Genomic DNA, 22,089 nt, shown 5'->3' with positions numbered 1-22,089 from the left:
TGCAGACCAGCCTGAACCTCTCAGGAGGACAATTCTCTGACCCAAAGTGACTTGGACTGCTGGTGGATTAATGGAAAGCTTGGTAAAAGCAGGAAACCATTTCAGAATAACTGAACACAGACACAGGTGCCTCTACAGGTGTCAGTACCTGTGCTGCCAACGCCTCGTCCTCGAGCCGAGGCTGCCAACTGTGCTCCCTGGCATTCCTCCCAGGTGAACTGCACCCACCAGACATCAGCTCACTCATCCAAACCTATTTCATCCATGTACAGGGTCCACAGGTTGTTCTCAACTTTTCCCCAAGCACATCACACTCACAGTGACTTTTCAGTGACTTGCTTCTATCAAACTTCCCCCAAGTGCTCAACTTATTTTTCATAGAAAAAAGGACAATTCCTTTTGGTCCACATGGGCTTCCTCCATGTTTTGCTGACAGGACAACAAGGACACAGGTGTGGCTGGCGAGGAGCAAACCACTAGGAGGGGAAAGGCTGGCAGGAGCATGACGGGCAAGTGTGCATCATGCGCGGGATCGAAAACGTCTTTCCCTGGGGCGCCGGGGGCAGGGATGCAGGGTGAAAGCACAGCAGAGTATGACCTGACTACCTGAGGCCTGACTGCACCTAAACAAGACACTGTTTCAAATTTATGCAAACACATCATTTTTGAGCTGTCAGTTCATAACCGGAACACTGCTGCACTATCCACGGTTGCTGAAGGAGCTTCCCGCGCCCAAAGCATCCCACCTAAACCTTCACATAAGTAAGGAAACAACACTGAACCCAAGATCCACGGGCCAGGAAGCGAGCACTAGGGTTTCTCCAAGAGGGTTTCCACAGACAACAGCTCTGTTGTTTGTTTCCCTGACGACAGCACAGGTGTGGCCATGTCCAGGGCTGCCCAAGGGCAGCTCGAACGCAGCACCCCACGCTGCCTGCCTGGGCTCCCAGGATATGTGATCACCACCCTGTTTCCCAGTCGAGAACAGATGCATAGGATGTGAAGAAACCTGCCCACACTAGCTGTCACAGAGTGGGGACCACGCTCGCTCGGGCTTTATGGCTCTCGCAAGGCCACCTCACAGAGGTGCAAGCGACAAATGGCAGCCCCCACTGACAACTCGCCGAGTGTCATCATCATGAGCAGGAGACGTATGCATACTTTCCTAGACACAACCACCCACAGTCAAGGACACAGAAGCACCTGGGGGACAGATCCATTGCCCCTGTGCTCCACTTTAACTCTTAGCTGAGTCAGGTATGAAAATCTGGCAAATCAACAGTTTCCCAATTATGTTCTTATGATGGGCACTGGGGTGAGGGTAGGGACACCCCTAGCTCCAACCAGGGGACCCTGAGTGCCCTGCCACATGCCTGCTATGACCTGAGTCACCTTCCTGCTCTAACCTCAACTACTTAGCCTGTAATACAGAGAGACAGTGTCTCAGCAGCTCCTAAACATCTCCTGGAGCACAGAGCCCCGGCCCCAGCACCTGCCCAGGTGCTGGATGAGTGGACAAGCTGGTCAGGGCATCAGCAGAGAACTCCCAGTGCATGAAGATCCTGGTGGAGCAAGGATCCCGTGGCCACACACAGTGGTTCTGGGAGTCAGAACATGGGGACACGGGGGCCTACAGGACAGACTACAGACCATGGAGACCCCTGCAGGTGGAAGAGGGCCAGGGACGCTCCCAATGCGGGATGACAGCACGGACAGAGAAGAGCAGGATATGCAGCAGATGACTGGACAAGCAAGGGCGAGTCACCTGAGGGCCAGGTGCCCTGCCACACCCCATTCAGCTTCTGTGCAAACTGTGGCTATATTTTAACTACTGACAACACATGGAGGAGTCTGAATCCCACCAGAAAGGTGAAGGAAGAATGGGGCCGCCGTGTGAAAAAACATGTCCCCACACATGCACGGTCCCCGCAGCCACCAACTGCATGTGGCCCAGGTGCCCCGCGGGAAATCAGGGAGCTCCAGCTGCCTCCCCACAGCACCATCTACACTGAGCCGAGTCCCTAGGGCTCCGCGGCTGCCACCATAGAGGGCTGCTCCAAAGAGGAGGAGAAACACCTTGATTCCAGAGCTCCCCCAGCTCAGCAGGAAGGAGGCAGCAGGGCATTCAGGTTCCTGTCCCACAATAAGGAGCTTGGGAGTAGCCCCTCAATCCCAAAGGCAAGAGAGGTAGAGAGCTGAACTTCGGAAAAGACAACACATCCCCTCAGATCCTCAAGGGACAGGGGACATGGGGCAAAGCGCTGCCCCCAGACAGGAGTGACAGGCAGCAAGCATGGGCCTACAGGGGAGACTCAGCGGCACCCTGGCACCAGAGCAGGACCCCGACCTGTAACAGGCAGTCGCTGGAGGCTCGTGCAGACTCCTCCGAGGCTACCAGCCCCCAAGGTGCTGTGAGGTTTCCTCCAGGAGTTCCAATAGGCTCTGCCAGAGAATTTGGGGGAAAGTCCCTTCAGGCTTCTGGCAGGGAGACAGGAAGGGAGCAGTTTTAAATTCTCCAGAGCACCCTGCTGTTAACAAGGTTGTGCCCTCGGAGGACCTGGTTAGCCAGAGCCCACCCTGCTGGGGTGATAGAGCCCCACTGACCTGGGTTTGGGGACCCCCAACTCTGGTCCCTCCTGCTGTCCTGCCTACAGGGAAGGGAAGAGATGGAGAAACCCTTGTGGGTCTTCACTAGTCACAGGACCACAGAACCCGAGGCCCTCCCCACTACCTCCTCAGGGGCCAGCCTATAGCATTCCTTCTCCCGGTATGTCCTGTCTAGCCGTCTAGAAAAAGGAACAAGGCAAAACAACATGATGTGGAGAGAGAGAAAGCAGCAGATCCAGACGAGGCAGAGATGCGGGAATTATCAGACCAGGAATGTAAAATGACTCTCATTAACATGCTAAGAGCTCTAAGGATACAGCATCCAGTATGCAAGGTCAGATGGGCAACGTAAACAGAGAGACGAAAACCCCAAGAGAGAACCCCCCCCCAAAAAATGACAGAAATTAAAAGAAGATAAATGAGAAGCACCCCTGCTGGGCTTGTCGTTAGAACAGACATAGCTGAGGAAAGACTGTGAGCTGGAGGGCACATCCGCAGAATCTTCCAGCACCAAAGAGCACAACTGACAGACTGCGTCAGCGGAAGTGGAGAGAAAGAATAGACCATCCAAGGAGTGAGTGGCAAGTACCGAACACGCACCATCCATCTGCACCAGGAGGAGATGGAGAGGAGAGGGATACATATTCAAATCAAGGAGGGTATTTTTCAAAAGTGACGTCAGGCACCAAACCACAGCTCCACGAAGCTCAGAGAGACCAAGCAAAATAGAGGCTCAAAACCTCATAACCTAGCACACCATCTCCTAATTACAGAAAAATCGAAGGTGAAGAATAAATCTGGAGGGAAGTCCGAGGAAAATAAACACCTGACCTCCAGAGGAACAAAGGTAAGAGCTGCATCAGCGTCTTCTCGGAAACCGTACAAGATGTGTGCAGAGAGAAACCAGTACGGGGGAACCCTGCACTCTGCAAAATCAGCCTTCAAGAGTGAAGGAGAAAGAGGCTTCTGGAGATAAACAGGGAGGGAGCTGGTTGGTAGCAGACCTGCAAGAGTGATAAGTTCTTTAGAAAGAAGATGATGACCCAGGTCAGATAGATTCACCAAGAAGAAAGGACGAATCTGGAACACAGGAAGGGTTAGTAAAATACAGATTTCTCGTTTTTGTCTGATATAACAAGTAACAGCTTGTTCGAAATAATAATGCCAATGACGTGTTTGCTTACGTGCATGCACTATGTACATACTCCTGTGCGCCCCATGGGTAGATGACATGTGCTCCCTATCACATGACACACACTCCCACGCTCCCCACACACACACAACACACACTCCCCCACTCCCCCACGTGAACATGACATACACTCCCATGCACCCCCTCACTTACATGACAACAGTGATACGGAGGCAGAAGCTGTGATGACTTTGCTATTACAAGGTTCCCACCCACCTGTAGAGCAGCACAGTATGGTTTTTTTAGTTGTTGTTGTTGTTTTAGGATTTTATTTATTTATTAATGAGAGAGAGAGAGAGAGAGAGAGAGAGAGAGGCAGAACAGGCTAAGGGAGAAGCAGGCTCCATGCAGGGAGCCCGATATGGGACTCGATCCCAGGACCCCAGGATCACACCCCGGGCCAAAGCAGGTGCTAAACCACTGAGCCACCCAGGGATCCCCAGCACAGTGTGATTTTTAAAGTGAACTTGGATTAGCAGTAAATGTGTGTTACAAACTCCAGAGCAACTGCTAAAAAAGCTAAAAAAGAAGTATAACTGAATATGCTAATAAGGAGGGAGAAAAAAAATGAAACCATGTAAAATGGTCAATGAAAACCACAGAGGCAGGGGCATCCAGCTGGCTCTGTTGCTGGAGCACACGACTCTTGATCACAGGGTCACAATGTTGAGCCCCATGTTGGGCACAGAGATCACTTAAAAAATAAAAGAACATAAAACTGCAGGAGGCAGAAAAAGAGTAGGAGACAAATACCAGGAACAGATGACAAGGGCAACAAACAGAAAACAGAAACAAACATATTAATACAACTGCATCAAGAATCACCATGAATGCCAATGGCCCACACGCAGCAGTTAACAGGGGTGGTCAGAGCAGATCAAAACGCAGGGCCCAACTGCATGCTGTCTCCAGAAACCCGCTTTAAATACACATACATAGGGATCCCTGGGTGGTGCAGCGGTTTGGCGCCTGCCTTTGGCCCAGAGCGCGATCCTGGAGACCCGGGATCGAGTCCCACGTCGGGCTCCCGGTGCATGGAGCCTGCTTCTCCCTCTGCCTGTGTCTCTGCCTCTCTCTCTCTATCTGTGTGTGACTATCATAAATAAAAAAAAATTTAATAAATAAATAAATAAATAAATAAATAAATAAATACACATACATATAGATGAAAAATAAAAGGAGAAAAACACACTGTGCCAACCACACTCATCAAAAGCAAGCAGGAGCAGCTGTGTGAATCTCAGAGCAGAATTCAAAGTAAGGGAAGTCATGAAGGATAAAGGTGGCATACAGCAATCCTCAGTGCATATGTCCCAACACCACAGTGTTGACAAAACTGTGGAACAAACAGAAGGACCAACTACCATAGTGTCAGCATCTTCTGTCAGAACTGGAAGGACCCAGCAGCAGAAAATCAGTAAGGGCTTAGCTGAACTCAACAACTATCAGTCAACTGGATATAACTGATGTGTAGACAACTTTGTCCAGCAACAGCAGAATGCACATTTCTCTCGAGCTCATACAGAACACTCACCAAGACAGACCACATTCCGGGCCACAAAACACAGCCCAACAAATTTCACATAATAAAAATCCTATGCCTTCAGAACACAGGGGATTGAACTAGAAATCACTAACAGAAACATAACGAAAACCCCAAAATACATGGAGAATAAACAATGCACTTCTAAAAACACACAGGTCAAAGAAGAAATCTCAAGAGATACTTTAAAATGTTTTAAACTACAAAAATAAAATAAAAATAAAATAAAATATAAAATAAAAATAAAATGTTTTAAACTAAATGAAAATGAAAATGCAACTTATCAAAGGTTGTGGGATGCAGCCAAAGCAGTGCTCAGAGGTAAGTGTATAGCACTGAATGCACATAGTAGGAAGAAAGAAAGATCTAAAATCGATAATCTATGTTTCCACTTAAGAAACTAAAAAAAGGACAAATTATATTCAAAAATAAGAAAATAATAATTAGAGCAGAAACCAATGAAATTGTCAATATAAAATTAATAGACACAAAAGCTGGTCCTTTGGAAAGATCAATCAATTCAATAAGCCTCTAGCCAGGCTAAGAAAAAAAGAGAGAAAACACGAAGCACTAATATCAGAAATGAAACAGGTGACATCATTATAGATCCTATGGAAATTAAAAAGATAATAAAGAAATACTATAAACAATTCTGTCCATAAATGTGGTAACTTAGATGAAATGGACCAATTCCTTGAAAGACACAATCTGCCAAAAATTACATGAGGAAAAAAAAAAGATCTGAATAGTCCTATATCTATTAAAAATACTGAAACAATAATAACCTTGCAAAACCTTGCACCAGGCCCAGATGGATCCACTGGTGAATTCTACCTAACATTTAGGGAAGAAATTACACCAATCCTGTCCAATCTCTTTCAAAAGATAGAAGCAGAGGGAATACTTCCTGACTCATTTTATGAGGCCAGGATTCCCCTAATAATACCAAAATCACAAAAAGGCATTGCAAGAAAACTATAGACCAATGTCTCTCATGAACAGATACAAAAATCCTCAAGAAAATATAAGCAAGTCGAATCCAACAATATATGAAAATAATTATACCCCACAACCAAGTCGGATTTATCCTAGCTATGCAAGGCTAATTCAACATTTGAAAGATGAATGTAATCCATCATATCAAAATGCTAAAAATTTTTTAAAAATCACATAATAGGTTCATATCAACACAGAAAAAGCATTTGACAAAATGCAACACCTGTTCATGATAAAAACTCTCACTAAACTAGGAATAGAGGGAACTTTCTCAAATTAATAAAAACTCTACAAAAATCCTACAGTCAACATCATATTTCATGGTAAGAAACTCAAAGTTTCAGGTACAGGGATCAGGTAGGATCAGGTACAGGGCAGGGACGTTCCTTTTCAACACTGTACAAGAAATCCTTGCTAATATAATAAGGTAAGAAAAAGAAATTAAAGGTACACAAAATGGGAAGAAAGACAAAATTGTTTTTATTCAAGATGACATGATCATCTATGTAAAAACTCTGAAAGAATAAACAAAAACTCCTGAAATTAGGTAAGTACAGTCCCACTGTAGGATACAAGGTTAATATACAAAAGCCAAGTGTTTTCCTATATACCGACAAGTAGAATTTGAAATTAAAAACACAGTAATATTTACATGAGCACCCTTGAAAATGAAACAAGTATAAATATAAGAAAACACATATACATACGTTATATATACAAGATCTATGTGAGGAATACTATGAAACAGATGAATGAAAGAATGGAAAGACTGTCCATGTTTATGGGTAGGAAGACTTAATTTTGTCAAGATGTCAGTTCTTCCAAAATTGATCAACAGATTCAATGCAATTCTTTTTTTTTTTTTATGATAGTCACACACACACAGAGAGAGAGAGAGAGAGAGAGAGGCAGAGACACAGGCAGAGGGATAAGCAGGCTCCATGCACCGGGAGCCCGATGTGGGATTCGATCCCGGGTCTCCAGGATCGCGCCCTGGGCCAAAGGCAGGCGCCAAACCACTGTGCCACCCAGGGATCCCGATTCAATGCAATTCTAATCAAAATCCCAGCTAGTTATTTTGTAGATACTGACAAAGTGATTCTCAAGTTTACATGGAGAGGCAAAAGACCCAAGATAGCCAACATGATATTGAAGAGAAGAACAAAGCTGGAGAACTGACATACCTGACTTCAAGACTTAGTATAAAGCTACAGTAATTAAGACCATGATACTGGAGAAAGAGCATGTTAATGGAACTGAACAGTAAACTGAGAAATAAACCCCCATTAATACAGTCCACTGATTTGCAAAGGCAAAACAACGGAGCAAAGACAGTCTCTTTAACAAAAGGTGCTACAACAACTGGACATCCACATGCAAAATGATGAATCTAGACATAGGCCTTACACTGTTCACAACAATCAACTCAATAATACACCAAAATGTAAAATGCAAAACATCTAAAACTCCCAGAAGATAACATAGGAGAAAATCTAGATGACCCTGGATGTTCTGATGCCTTTTTAGATACAACACCAAAGACTCGATTCATGGATGAAATAATGATTAACTGGACTTGCTTTCAAGTCAAAACTTCTGCTCTGGAAAGACAATATCAAGAGAATTAGAAGACAAACCACAGACTGAGAGAAAATATTAGCAGAAGACACATCTGACAGAGGACTGTTATCCAAAATCTACAAAGATTTCTCAAAACAATAGGAAAACAACCCAGTTAAAAAGTGGCCCAAAGACCTTAATAGACACACCCCATCAAAGAAGATATACGATGCCAACTAAGCATACGAAAAGATGCTCCATATCATACATCATCAGGGAAATGCAAATTAAAACATCAGTGAGCTACCACCACACCCCTAGAATGGCCAAAATCTGGAACCCCAACACCACCAAATGCTGGTGAGGATGTGGGGCAACAGGCACTCTCATTCACTGATGGTGGGAATGTTGCATGGTGTGGTCACTTTGAGATAGTTTGGAAGCTTCTTACAAAAGTGAACATGCTCTTACATACAATCCCCGACAGTCATACTCCTTGGCATTTACACAAAGAAGTTAAGACTCTTATGCCCATACAAAACCTGCACGTGGATGTCTACAGCAGCTTTGTTCATAATCGCCCAAACTCGGAAGCAATAAAAATGCCCTTCGATAAGTGAATGGATTAATAAACTGTCTATGTCTGGACAATGGGATATCATTCAGCACTAAAAACAGATGAGCTATCAGGATGAAAAGACATGGAGGAACCTTACATGCATATTACTAAGTGAAAGAAACCAATCAGAAAAGACCACTATTCTGTGATTCCAATAAAACTGACATTCAAAACTATGGAGACAATGGACAGATCAGTGATTGTTAGAGGTGGGTCAGGGAGCAAGATAAATAAGCAGAGTATGGAGGATTTTTTAGGGCAATGAAAATACTCCACTGGATACTATTAATAGGTGGACACACGTCGTTATATGGATGTCCAGACCCACATAATGCACGACAGCAAGAGTGACCCTAACGTACATGATGTACTTTGGATCAGGACACTGTGTCGATGCAGGCTCATCCATGGTACAAAATATACCACTCTTGTGATGATGGGGGTAGGGGTGGGGGTGAGGGTGGGGAAAGGATGTATAAAAAATTTTTTCCTCTCGATTTATTGTAACCCTAAAACTGTTCTAAAATTTAAGTATTTACAAAAAAGCAATTTGGGGGCACCCGGGGGGGGGCTCAGTTGGTTAAGCATCCAACTCTTGATTTTAGTTCAAATCGAGATCTCAGGGTAGAGAGATTGAGCCCTGTGTGAGACTCAATGCTGGGTGCAGAGTCTACTTGAGATTATTTTTCCCTCTCTGCCCCCCCCCACCCTGCTTCTGCCTTTCTCAAAAAAAAATGAAAAGAACAAGGTAGTTCTATGCATATCAGCCTGTGAATACCATCAAGACATAAAAGAAAGAAAACACAATTAAGTGGACAAAGGATCTAATGGGATGTCTCTCCAAAGATCTACAAACGGCCAATAAGCACACGAAGCTGCACAGTACCATTAGTCACCAGGGAAATGCAAATCCCAACCACGAGGCTCCACTCCACCACTGGGGATAACGAGAAACCCGAGCACAGGGAGGGTGTGGGGGCTGTAACCTCCACATATGCTGCTGGGGACGCAATGGGAGGTGGCCTCTGAAGAAGGGCATGCACAAACTTAGTGCCTGGCCGGGCGGTGCCACTCCCACTGCAGACCCAAGAGAATCAAAACCTGTCCCCAGTGTTCACAGCAGCACCGTTCATAACAGCCATCATGTGGAGAGGACCCGCATGTGCGCCAACAGAAGGACACACACAGGTGGTCTGCCCACATAGTAGAGCCTTGTTTCCCTGTAACAAGACATGAAGCCCTAACCAAGGCTATGACAGGGCTGGACCCTGCTAACAGCAGGTCAGTGAAAGGCGCCAGGTACAAAATCTCCTGGGAGGCCATTTTCAGCATATGTGCAGGACAGGCAAGCCCACAGGGTCAGAAAGCAGATCTGTGGTTGCCAAAGGCTGCAGGGAAATGGGAAGGGGATGCTAGCAGGTACTAAGGTTCGGCCATGTGTGCTAAAAACCACCAAACCTTACATTTTAAACGGGTGAACATTATGGTCCGTGAATCATGTCTCCGTAAAATACATAAAGTATTTCCTAAAAACACAGCTCAGGCCCCTCTCGCTTGCTCACACACAAGCAGAGGACAGAAGCCTGGGGTGTGGCCTTGGGGGCCTAGGAAGGGGGCTGGCCTCCTGGGAGCCCCAAGACCTCAGACAGAACTCTTCCAGGCCAGCTTCTGCTTGACACAATATGAGGCAAGCAACAGGCATTCCCCACATGCTAAAAAAAAAAAACACCAACTACCTGAAAGGACCTTGTCAATGACAAATGCAAGGTGCTTTCAGAATTTCATACATAAGATTATAACATCAGAAATAATCAATTTTCAGTTTCATATGTTGCTTTCCAAAGACTCACTTGAGCTCAGTGCCCCACTGTTTGAAAGAGAAATTAATGGAATTTGGGTGCCCTGGGGCTGGCTGATGAGCTGCTTGTGCTCCTACCAGCTCTCCAGGGACGGTTTCCACAGCGAGGACATTTCTGGCTTTTTCTGCAGAAGCATCTGGATGCGGGCAAATTACATCTGAAAGACAGGCAAACAAACATCAGTTCCTCAACGCTTCCACTTGGGCCTGGGTTCCTACCTGAGGCATGGACTTGATGGGCTATGTAAACACCTGGAGGACACCTGCCACATGGCGTCACCTGGGCTGGCTTCCATGTTCTGCGACCACTTTCACCTAAACTACTTGAATGTTTGGGACATGCTCCAAAGCACCCAGGGTCCCGGCACCAGTCCAGGAACAGGAGAGGCAGGGTAGGGTCCCCTCTGCTGTCTCGCAGCTCGGCAGAGCGGCATACTGTGATGGCCAAGGTCCACTCGCCTACATTGATGGAATGACTCCGGGATAAGTCACAGGCCATGATGCAAAGTGCAGATCAGATTATACTAACACTCTTCCTCTAAGAAAAGGGGGAGTAAGAATATTCTGCATGCATATGCTAACATCTGCAGTGGTGACCTCAAGGAAGTAAGTTTGGGTGTCCCAGAGAGTGGCTCAGTAAAGCCACAGAAGCACTGGAGCTAAAGCTTGATCAAATTCCAGAATAGCTTTAAAATGTAAGCTTTTGCAATACTGAAGGTTGAAACAGTATGACATCTAGGATTTGCTTCAAAAGAAGAATATTTGGTTATTTAACAAATAAATAATAATATTTGCTTCAAAATAACAAAGTGGGTAGGGGTGTCCAGGAAACCTGATGGGTCCATGAGGTAGTAATTTTGGGAATCACCCCGTAAACATGGGGGCAATCTTACAGATTCTCTGCATAAAACTTCCCATAGTAAGAAATTAACATTTTGAAAAGATGTCCCTAAAGACAAATGCTTTGTATTCTCCCCAATGGGATACTCTGAGAGTAGGGCACGTCTTGTGAACAGACGGCGACTTGCCCTACATATCCCCTTCACAAAGCGTCTCCACTCTACGGTGTAAACCCTCACTCTCCCCATAAAGGCAAAAGCCGAAAGGCCTGCTGAACGTGGGACATCAGGAAAGAGTGGCTTCTCGTCGGAGGAGTGCCAGATCTGAGCAACTCGGGACAGCGTCTGCGGAGGAACAGCACACAGGGAATATGGGGTGCGGGCCTGGAAACCAACCCCAAAGATGGGCTCTCTCTGTGTAGGTGGGTCACCAGGGGGCCACGCTGGAAAGAGTACCCTGTGAGCAACACGAAGGGAGGGCCGTGTGTCAGTAGGGGGTACCTGGCTCTGGCCCACAGCGAGGGCGCGCAGCCAGAGCAGGTCCAGAGTGGGAAGAGCAGGAGGGGCACTGGGGAACAGAACAGGGGGCAGCCAGGAGTTACACCTGAGCACGGATGCCCGAATCTTGGCTCGATTTACCAGTGCACGGTGAGCACGGCACCCTTAGCCTACACCAACAGCAAGAACACATCTAGGGAGGAGACGTAAGATAAGAGAGCATGACGCAGAGCCTGGGGTTCCAGAAGACGCTGCAGGGACCTTGGACAAGGTGGGGGAAGGCCCCACTCACGCTCCCACTATGGTGGCTCCTCTTCACTCCTCCACAGCCTCAGCGCCCGATATCTCAGTTGGAGTTCCAGGAAACAGAAAACAGGTTCCAACAGAACCGGGACCAGTCCCCTGGCCCTGGGAAGATGAGCACCACACCCCTGGGGCACTGCCACAATGCCTAGCCAATCGCTGGCGCATGAGGGACACCTCCATTCTTTCAGGGATGGGCTAAATCGAGGCTTGGGCTCCCCCAGGGGTGGTCCTCTCAGAGCCTTGCAGCGAAGCAGCACAAGCCAGGCAAGGAAGTGGACGTAGCGCTGGTGTCTGCAGCAAAGCTGGCCCGCCTCCTTCTGTGTGGCTGGGGACAGGTGAGCAGTGGCTGTCAAACACTTGTGCAAAGCGCCTCCAGCCAACAAAACTCCAGGCTCTGCGGCCGCCCTGAGGCCACACTGGAGCCACTTCCCGAGGAGCTTGAGGCCCAAAGGCTGTGTCAGAGAGAAGGGCCAGAGGCGAGGGGGGATGCTGGTGGACACAGCATCTCCATAGGTAATCACTCCACACGAAAAAGCAATTTCCCAATTTTGCTATTAGCATCATTTTGCCTCATCTTTGGCTTTTGAACAACAGTAGAGTTCCTTGTTAGGAACAGAGCAGCTGGCTTCCCCACCCACGACCTCACGTCAGCATTCGGGAGCCACCTGGCGGGGACACCAGCCAGGTGATAGCACAGTTTCCCTGAAGTGCTGATGGGCACCGATCCGATCCCGGGGCTTCGGTGGGAAGTTTCTGGCGTTCAGATGTTCCCTGCTCTGCTCAAACGTTTTGCTTTTGTTCTTCCAAAGATTTTATTTATTTATTTATTTATTCATAAGAGACAGAGAGAGAAAGAGAGAGAGGCAGAGGGAGAAGCAGGCTCCATGCAGGGAGCCCGATGTGGGACTCGATCCCGGGTCTCTAGGATTACGCCCTGGGCCGAAGGCAGCACTAAACCACTGAGCCACCCGGGCTGCCCATGCTCAAATGTTTTAAATGCCCTCACAGCAACCCTGAAGGATGGATGGATCCAGGTTTTCACATTTCCCAGGTTCTGACCAGTGCCGCCTCTCAGTAGGGGTGCTGGGACCCCCCACTCTCCAGACCTGGAGCCCTCCCCACAGGCCATGCTGACCCTCCCAACAGCGACAGTGGAGCTTCCCCTGCTCTTCCACTGTCTCAACCCTGCCGGGACGTCAGGTCATCCGTGAAAGGGAGAAAGCCACGGGCAAAGGCCACTCCCACAGGAGACACAGAACACAGCAGAACACATCCTCTGTGGGAGCTGGAGGACACAGAGGGCTTAACAAGAATAAGCTTCTTCTTTCCCCTTTATCTCAGAGTTTTACTCCAGGTTTGGAGGGGCGATCAGAGGCATCAGAGAAATCTAAGTGAAGGCAGACTGTGTACGGAGCACGGAGGCTCTCCCCAGTGGGCCAGTCTACACATCCCGCCGGGCTGCTCCCACCACGGAGGTAAACCTTGTGACCAGCAGCCAGCAGAGAGGGGCTCATACGCACCAGGGACCCAGACTATGAATGAATAAAAGATGGAGGGATGAGGAGCCAGGGTGGCAGGCCCTGTAGGTCCCCAAAGAATTTGTGCGTCTCCCTCTGACCTGCCTCTCCTGCCATCAACTTCTGGGAGATCCCAAGCCAGGGTGGGGCCCACATCTGGCACACGGTTTCCCTCTCCTGCCTCTGCACCTCCTGCAATCCACTCAGACCCCAGCCTCAGCACCAGTATCATCCCAGTTCACTTGCACCCCATCCTCTCTCACCAATACCCACCCAGCTCACCTGCACCCCATTCTCCCTCACCAGCACCTACCCAGCTCACCTGTACCCCATCAACCTCACCAACACCCACCCAGCTCACCTGCACCCCATTCTCCCTCACAGCACCCACCCAGTCACCTGCACCCTATCAACCTCACCAAAATCCACCCAGCTCACCTGCACCCCATCAACCCTTAGCCAGGCTCTGAGGAGGCCCCTCCCAGGCACAGCTAGAAGCCATCCTCACACACACATCGTTTTCCGGGTCTGATGTGAGAAATCACAGCACATCTGGCCAGGAGTCTCAGAGAGCATCCTGTTCACAGATGGGGAAATGGTGTGTCCAAGTCCGGAGAGCTCTACACACTGGGACTGGCTGCCTCTCAGGCACAACGCTGGAGTTGTGGATGCCACTTCCAAACGACACATAGCATTTGTGGTACTTTATAATCGGGGTCACACAACAGCACAGCCTCTCTGACCAGCTCACGGGGAGACAGCTTAAACAAGTCCGTGGAGCCACCACAGCTTTGCATCCTGCCCCATGTGAGCCTTGCCCTCTGCCAGCTGCAGTCCCTGCAGAGTCACCAGCTGAGAGAGCAGCCGCCTCACCTCACCTGCCCCGAGGAAGAAGTGTGTGGTCTCCCCTGAAACCATCTGTTCTGCCATTTTCTGTTAAGAGGCACCAGCCGTACTCAGACAGGTACTTGGGTGTTCCAGACTCTTGTGATGAGTGCTTCTGTGGTCCTCAACTTGCAGGAAGTCCCAAAACACCAGGTGTTGTCATCCCCCATTGGTTTGTTCATCAGTATACGTGGGAAATGAAGTAAACAGAACTGCATGCAGCTCCTGGGCCAGGGTCATCAGTTCCTTGTGTTGCCTCCTGCCCAACAGCTGGGAAGGCCCTTGCACATCGTCTTTGTCAAGTACTGCTTCATGGAAACTAGGTCTTCACCGTGCAGGTGCAGAGATGAGCAGGGTGTGCGTGTGTGTGGCAGGGCGAGCCCACAGGGCCCAGCCTGGGGTGTAGAGTTTCTGTGTGAGGCAGGATGAGCCCACAGGGCCTGGGATGGGTGCAGAGTCCGTGTGTGGGGCAGGGCCTGATGCGGGGTGTGGACACCTGTAGGGTTTCTGTATGAGGCAGGGCAAACCCACAGGGCCCGGTATGGGGTGTGGAGTCCATGTGTGCAGCAAGGCGAACCCTCAGGGCCCAGTGTGGGGTATGGAGACCTGCAAGGTTTCTGTGTGACATAGGGTGAGCCCGCAGGGCCCAGTGTGGGATGCAGGGTCCATGCAGCAGGGGGAGCCTGCAGGGCCCAGTGCAGGATGCAGAGTCCGTGCGGCAGGGTAAGCCTGCAGGGTGCAGAGACCCGTAGTTTCTGTGTGAGGCTGGGAGAGCCCACAGGGGCCGGTGTGGAGTCCATGTGTGTGGCAGGGCGAGCCCACAGGGGCCGGTGTGGGGTGTGGAGACCCGCAGAGTTTCTGTGTGAGGTAGAGTGCACCCGCAGGAGCCTGGTACAAGATGTGGGTGTGGAGGAGATGGACACCACCAACCATCCCTCTCTGCAGCCTGACTGATGCAAAGCTGCAAATCCCGGTCACGAGATTTCCATGACTACACGGAAAGCACCAACTCCTGAGAAGGAATGTTAGCAGGCCAGGGTGGTGGTGCCCGCTGGGCTCCAGGGCTCCTGCAGCCCCTCCTTTCTCGCAGTGCGAGGACCCTGCCTCCCCACTTCCCTGCCAGCTAGGGGACAGTCCAGCTGAGGAGGCGCAGGCTGAGGGCCCCCGGGGCACCCACAGTGGCCAAGTGGGAGATCTGACCCACGAAGGACCGTGAACAGCACCAGCCCCGGCAAGTGGCTCTGCCCACTGTGTGCTGCCCATCATGAAACCAACACGTCCCCTTTTAGATTTTCTGCTGATGACAACTAAATGTAACCCTAATGGATTCAAAATTGTATCCTACTATTATACTTAACACAGTCTGCCATCTGCCCCTCATAACATGACTGCAAGGGGTGGACACACTGTTCACATTCTAGCCCTGACCCCATGCTTGGCTTTTTGATTTTCGAATATAAAGTCACATTATCTCTACTCTGAGACCGTCCAGGAATTACCAGGACTTGTGGAAATGCCACAATCTGGAAAGGGACAAAACCGGGTACCATCTCCCTCGGGCAGATGATGAAGTGCAGGCTTTGAGAACAGAGGGTGCACACATGTCTGGGAATGCGTCATGGGGCGCTCCACCTTCAGGGGGGCATAGGGGTCACCACCGGCGGACCCCAGCTTCTTGTCCACTAGGGGCGCTGGGCATGGCCCTGGCCGACCCCTGAGGTCATTATCAGGCTTGAGTATGACTCAGCACACAGAATCACCAGAGGCTGGGGAACACCACCAATGAAACAGGATCATAGTAACTCTGGTTCCCAATGTCCATGTGGGCTGCCCTGCCATGGTGAACGGCTGTGCACAAGAAAGTAACATGGGTCCCCCCACCTGTGACTCACCTGAGTTATCTCTGGCTACGAGACCCTTAGAGAAATCCCCTGGGGTCGGGGAGGTCCTGCTGTCCCACCTGACCATGTCCAGACCACTGCAGTACTCCCACCGCTTCTGTTGGAGCTCCTGCAGCCAGTAGGTCATGAGCTGACGATTAGGAGCCTGCAAAGGGGGGGGGGGGGACAGTGTTACGGAGCCATGGCAGGACAGATGGACACCCTGTCCCATGGCTAGTGGCGGTAAGTCACCATCGGGATGGGCAGCTGCTGCTCGTGCAATCCAGCAGAGCAAGTGGCATGAACACGGGGAAGTCATCCTGGTGAGAAATCCTCTCATTTGTGGGACCTGGGATTCTGGGAAGACACAGAACACCTTCCACAGGTGGTTTTAGGAAGGCTGGGCATTCTCGCTGCCCCTGTACATGGCACTTGCACAAAGCCCATCTCGAGAGCTCCCGCCTTGTGCAGTCAGGGGTGGCATCCCGGCCACGCCATGTCAAATAACTGTATTTCCACCTGTTAGCCTCTGGGAAGTCATCCAAGGATGCTCCAGGCTGGAAACCAGAGGAAGGGCACTGGGTACTGTGGCGACCCCCTCCTACTGCTCCTCAACATGGGCACCATGACAGACCAGCTTTGACAATCCTTGGTTTAAAGGGGAAATCTGGGGGGAAACAGTACCTCATGATCCTCTCTCACTCAATCCCTGAGGCAAAAACAAAGTCACATGTTCTCAATGTCTGACCCATTATTCATGTTACAGAAATCTGGTCAATATGGCAGCAAAACCACCTCAAGGCAATGATTAACTGAGGTTCCTTCCTTCCTTTTTAAAAATCCGGAAAGCACCGAAAGCATCTCAACTTCGATCCCAAGCAGCTAGTGAAAGGATCCAGGGCACATTCTGTCAGCAGGGAGGTGTGGCCACAGGGTGCTGAGACCCCAAGACAAACACGCACAGGCAGTGCTCTGCGGCCGATTGCCACAAGTCCAGCCAGCCTCCGCAGGTTCCCTGTGGCACTCCTGCACGGAGGACCCGCCAAGGGCCAACCTCGCCCCCTCCTGATTAGATCAGCATCACTAACTAGGCTCTTGGTCACCCGGTTCAATCTGGGTTCAACAGGTAAAGTTTGTCCAGATAAGCCCGGTACCACAGCCACTGGACACATGACATGAGCTGGTGCCACATGAGCTGGTGCCACATGAGCTGGTGCAGGAATACTTTGGATACCTCGGATTAACAAATATATTTTTTAATATATTTTTTTAATTTTTATTTATTTATGATAGTCACAGAGAGAGAGAGAGAGAGAGAGAGAGAGAGGCAGAGACACAGGCAGAGGGAGAAGCAGGCTCCATGCACCGGGAGCCCGACGTGGGATTCGATCCCGGGTCTCCAGGATCGCGCCCTGGGCCAAAGGCAGGCGCTAAACCGCTGCGCCACCCAGGGATCCCAACAAATATATTTATTAAAGTTATCTCACCTACACTGACAACTTAAAGCACACAGGTCATGGCTCATACCATGTGACAAACATGCTGCTCTAGACTGCGGTGCCACGAGCAGTCCATATTGAGCGCCAAGCTTGCTGGGACGTGGCTTTGGGGACAGAAACAGGGCCAAGGGCATCGGGTTCCTGGGGTGTGGTGTGGCTGCCACCTCTCCCCTCCAGGACTGTATGACTGAAGATGATTTCTCTGCTCTTCAGCCACAGAGATGCCGACGGCAGGTGAGCTCATCAGCTGATGGCTCACTGTTTCAGCGCTTCCATTGCCCTCCTCCAACAGAGCAAGCTGACCCTCAAGCACTCTGATGTCCTGGAACATTCCATGAGCCACAGCTGGGTGCTGACAAATGAGCTGGTCAGTGCTGAAGCCTGTCACCAGCACACATATCAGCCAAGCACCCAATGGCCAGAGGGATGGGGAGCAGGACTGGGAGACCATCTGCCCCCTACTGCCAATTTACAATGCTCGAATCCCACATTCTGGAGAGCCAGATGGGCATTCCACTCATGCTGGAAGGGGCAGAGCCAACACTTAGCACACAGGAGGTGCCTCAGGGTGACAAGCATCCAGCAAGAGGTCAGGTGACAGCATCTGCCATCTCAAGACACAGGAGGGCCATATCCTCAGTCTTACAGAACACTAGTCTCCCCAACTCCTATACAGCCTTCAAAGCCCCATGTAAATATTCCTTCCAGGTCAGCCTGGGTGGCTCAGCAGTTTAGCGCCGCCTTCAGCCCAGGGCATGATCCTGAAGACCGGGGATCGAGTCCTGCGTCAGGCTCCCTGCATGGAGCCTGCTTCTCCCTCTGCCTGTGTCTCCACCTCTCTCTCTCTGTGTGTGTCTCTCATGAATAAATAAAATCTTTAAAAAAAAATAAAGTAAATGTTCCCTCCAGAGAGTTTCCTTGACCTGAGCCTGCACATTCTCTCCATCCACTGAATGGGATATACTCCAGGTAGGCTCCCCATGGATACAAGTGTACTCCTTGCATGTCTCTCATTAGCCTAAACTCCCTGAAGGCAGAGGCCAGACCTGCTGCTCTCGATGTGGTCCAAGATGCCTGATGCAGTGTCTTATAGACGGTTAGGCACTCAAATGTCTGACTCATCCTCTCCCCATGTTCAACTGCTGTTACTGCTCCAAGGCAGCTAATTTCAGTCAAACATGGCACCAGTCTCCACAAACCAAACAGAACATCTTGGAAAGGCATCCCTCCACAGTCGGGTGAGCATCCTGAGTCAGGGACAGACTTGGACTAGACAGGCACAGCACTGACAGGACGCCTGCTGTGTAGTTCTACGTCATGTCCATTCAGAGAATGAAAACCAGGCCGCCCACCTCTGGCCTGACACAGACTTCAGTCTTCAGTGGCTGAGAAGAACTACACAATGCCCCTGCTGCCCCCATCCCTTCCCCTGGACTCCCCCCAAGCCTGGTGCTCTCCCCAGGGCTCAGAAAAGTCCTAGAATAAAGTCATCTGGTCACAAGTGAGTTCATATCAACACAAATTTCTCCAGGGCCCGCTCCTCGCAGGTGGGTGTGTTATTGGGGGAAGGGCTGGCGCAGGGAGCCAAGAGCATCACGGGAATCAGGCCTGATCCCTGACCACATTCCCACCATGCAATACGCCCAGGTCTCCAGCCCTGCAGTAAAGAACCTCCACCATCACGCCTCAGCCCACAGGAGAAGCTGCACAAAGCTTGTCCCCTGTGACTCAATGTCATTCCTGGGTATCTACCTAAAGGAATCCCAAAAACAGGAAATGGAAAGATGCCATGTACACAAAAATGTGTTTTCATTCACTCGGCAAATATTTACCAGGCGCGTAACATAGGCCAAGTGCCACCATCCACGCCAAGGACACAGAACTGGGTGCAACCCAGTCAATTCTTGCCTCAGACACGCCCAGTGAGCAAAGGGTATCCTTTACAATGGCAATAAACAGCTAGAAACATGGTCACAATTACAACCAAAATACAAAATGCCTGGCCTGGGAGAGCCTTGTGCATTACAGAAACTTTCCAAAAATCCAGTCAAAATGCTACAGATGCTCATCAAGGCATGGCAAGGAGATGACAAAATTCATCTAAAGTGTAACCTTCGAGAACTCTGAACAAAACAGATGAGGCGTGAGGCTCTGCCCTGCCAAGCAGAGAGGCTCGTGATGAAGGCACGACTGGCCCGTGTGTGCCACCAGGAGTCCAACGCAGAGCTAAGCAGGTAGCAAACACAGCACCTCAAATAAGATCAGTGGCAATATTCACTATTAAACCATGGCATTAGGACAACCGGTTAGAAATTTGGAAAGAAATAAAATGCTTTGGGGATCCCTGGGTGGCTCAGTGGTTTAGAGCCTGCCTTTGGCCCAGGGTGCAATCCTGGAGTCCCGGGATCAAGTCCCACGTCAGGCTCCCTGCATGAAACCTGCTTCTCCCTCTGCCTGTGTCTCTGCCTCTGTGTGTGTGTGTGTGTGTGTGTGTGTGTGTCTTGTGAATAAATAAATAAAATCTTTAAAAATAAATAAAATAATTTCAAATTTGATTCGAGATTTGAATGTACAATAAAAGTCATTTAAATCACCCAAAGAAAATGCCTACGGAATTAAGTTTGTCACTTTCTGCATCCCACAACGATGGCCGAGTAGATTTCTGCCGATTTTCAAAGGTGTGCATGAGGGTCTGACTCTGGACTTTATTTTTTTTTTAAGATTTTATTTATTTATTCATGAGACACACACAGAGAAAGGCAGAGACACAGGCAGAGAGAGAAGCAGGCTCCATGCAGGGAGCCCAATGTGGGACTCGATCCCGGGTCTCCAGGATCATGCCCTGGGCCGAAGGCGGCACCAAACCGCTAAGCCACCTGGGCTGCCCTGACTCTGGACTTTAAACCCGCTGTGTAGCACGGTGCCAATCCACACACAAGTTCTCTTAGCAGAGATAGGAACACGACATAGGGTTGATTATTCTCCCCAGCAACCAAGGGGAAGTTGCTACTGCAACAACCCTATTCTCTTAGAACGTAAAGACCTTTCTAATCCCCAAAAGAATGTCTGTCCAAAAACACCAGAATTGTAAGACAAATAATATTTTAAAAAAAGACAAATAATAAACGAAGACACAGAGTAAACAACCTGCAGGCGGTGGAAGAGCGCATGGCCCCGGCCACACAGCTCTGCAGGCGTTCACGCTGCGAGGACTCCTGTCTGCCTAGGAGCTCCTGTTCATCTTCTTTTTTTTTTTTTTTTTAAGATTTTATTTATTATTCATGAGAGACACACAGAGAGAGAGGGAGGCAGAGACACAGGCAGAGGGAGAAGCAGGCTCCATGCAGGGAGCCTGACGTGGGACTCGATCCCGGGTCTCCAGGATCACGCCCTGGGTTGAAGGCGGTGCTAAACCGCTGAGCCACCTGGGCTGCCCTCCTGTTCATCTTCTTTAAAAAAATGCAACAACACATTTTAGACTTGTATTTCAAATAATAGTAACGACCTATGTTTGCTGTGCAAAATCTGGGAAACACAGAAAAAGGAGAACCTGACCACAACTCCATTACCAGATACAATGTCAATAATGCTCTGCTATGTGTCCTCTCGAATATTCTTCTGTCCCCAAACACACCTACCGATTCCCTTCACAACCCTGAGTACGATACATTCTCCGTGACATGTGTCTGCAGCGGGCCTGTGATGCCCCGTTGGGAGTACGTGAGTGACCACAGGAACATACCTAGTGTCACAGCTGCGACAGTCAAACCTGCTCACACCCAGCAAGCTTGGAACAGTACCAACAAGCCACCCCTACTCACTGGGCAACAGCTATCCCCGTCTCCACCACCACCCAAAACCTCTGAGTCCTAGGCCTGCATTCCCTGCTGTCACACGGAAGAGGGGGTAGCACACACCCATGACTACACACCTTCCCAGCATCTCAGCGGGACTCAGAAGCCCCTCACGGTTTTCCTCGATGCTGAAAGGCAGACAATAAGACCCTGTGAGTGTGCTGGCTTCAAGGCAAGGACGGCTGGTCCCCAACCACCACCCCCCAACACGGCGGTCCTCCAGACACACAGCATGGTCAGCACTGCTCCACCTGGCCAGAGAGTGTGGCTGACGGTTCACAGGCACCCCAGGACTCCGCAGTGAAGACGCCAGGGGCAACAGGAGCGCCACACGTGCCATGGAGGAGAGAAAAGCCACTCTCTAACCCAATGGAATTGCCAGCTCTGCAGGGTGAAGGCCCCATTGTCCCTGCGCTCACGTTCCCTGGTACTCTTC

The 22,089-nt window shown here is 49.7% G+C and overlaps 1 protein-coding gene across 1 annotated transcript in view; it reads right to left on the bottom strand.

Annotated features, from left to right (window-relative positions):
• The window catches only part of TBC1D2B (TBC1 domain family member 2B), a 65,216-nt gene that overhangs the window by 32,895 nt on the left and 10,232 nt on the right, over positions 1-22,089 (bottom strand). Inside the window, exons 2-3 of the mRNA XM_055326178.1 lie at positions 16,313-16,466; positions 10,368-10,533 (exon numbers count right to left, since the gene is read on the bottom strand). Coding sequence (XP_055182153.1) covers positions 10,368-10,533; positions 16,313-16,466 — 320 coding nt within the window. The remainder of the gene's footprint in view (positions 1-10,367; positions 10,534-16,312; positions 16,467-22,089) is intronic.

This window comes from Nyctereutes procyonoides, unplaced genomic scaffold (assembly GCF_905146905.1).
Source record: "Nyctereutes procyonoides isolate TBG_1078 unplaced genomic scaffold, NYPRO_anot_genome, whole genome shotgun sequence".
NCBI lineage: Eukaryota > Metazoa > Chordata > Mammalia > Carnivora > Canidae > Nyctereutes > Nyctereutes procyonoides.
This window is presented reverse-complemented; position numbering and strand designations above follow the sequence as displayed.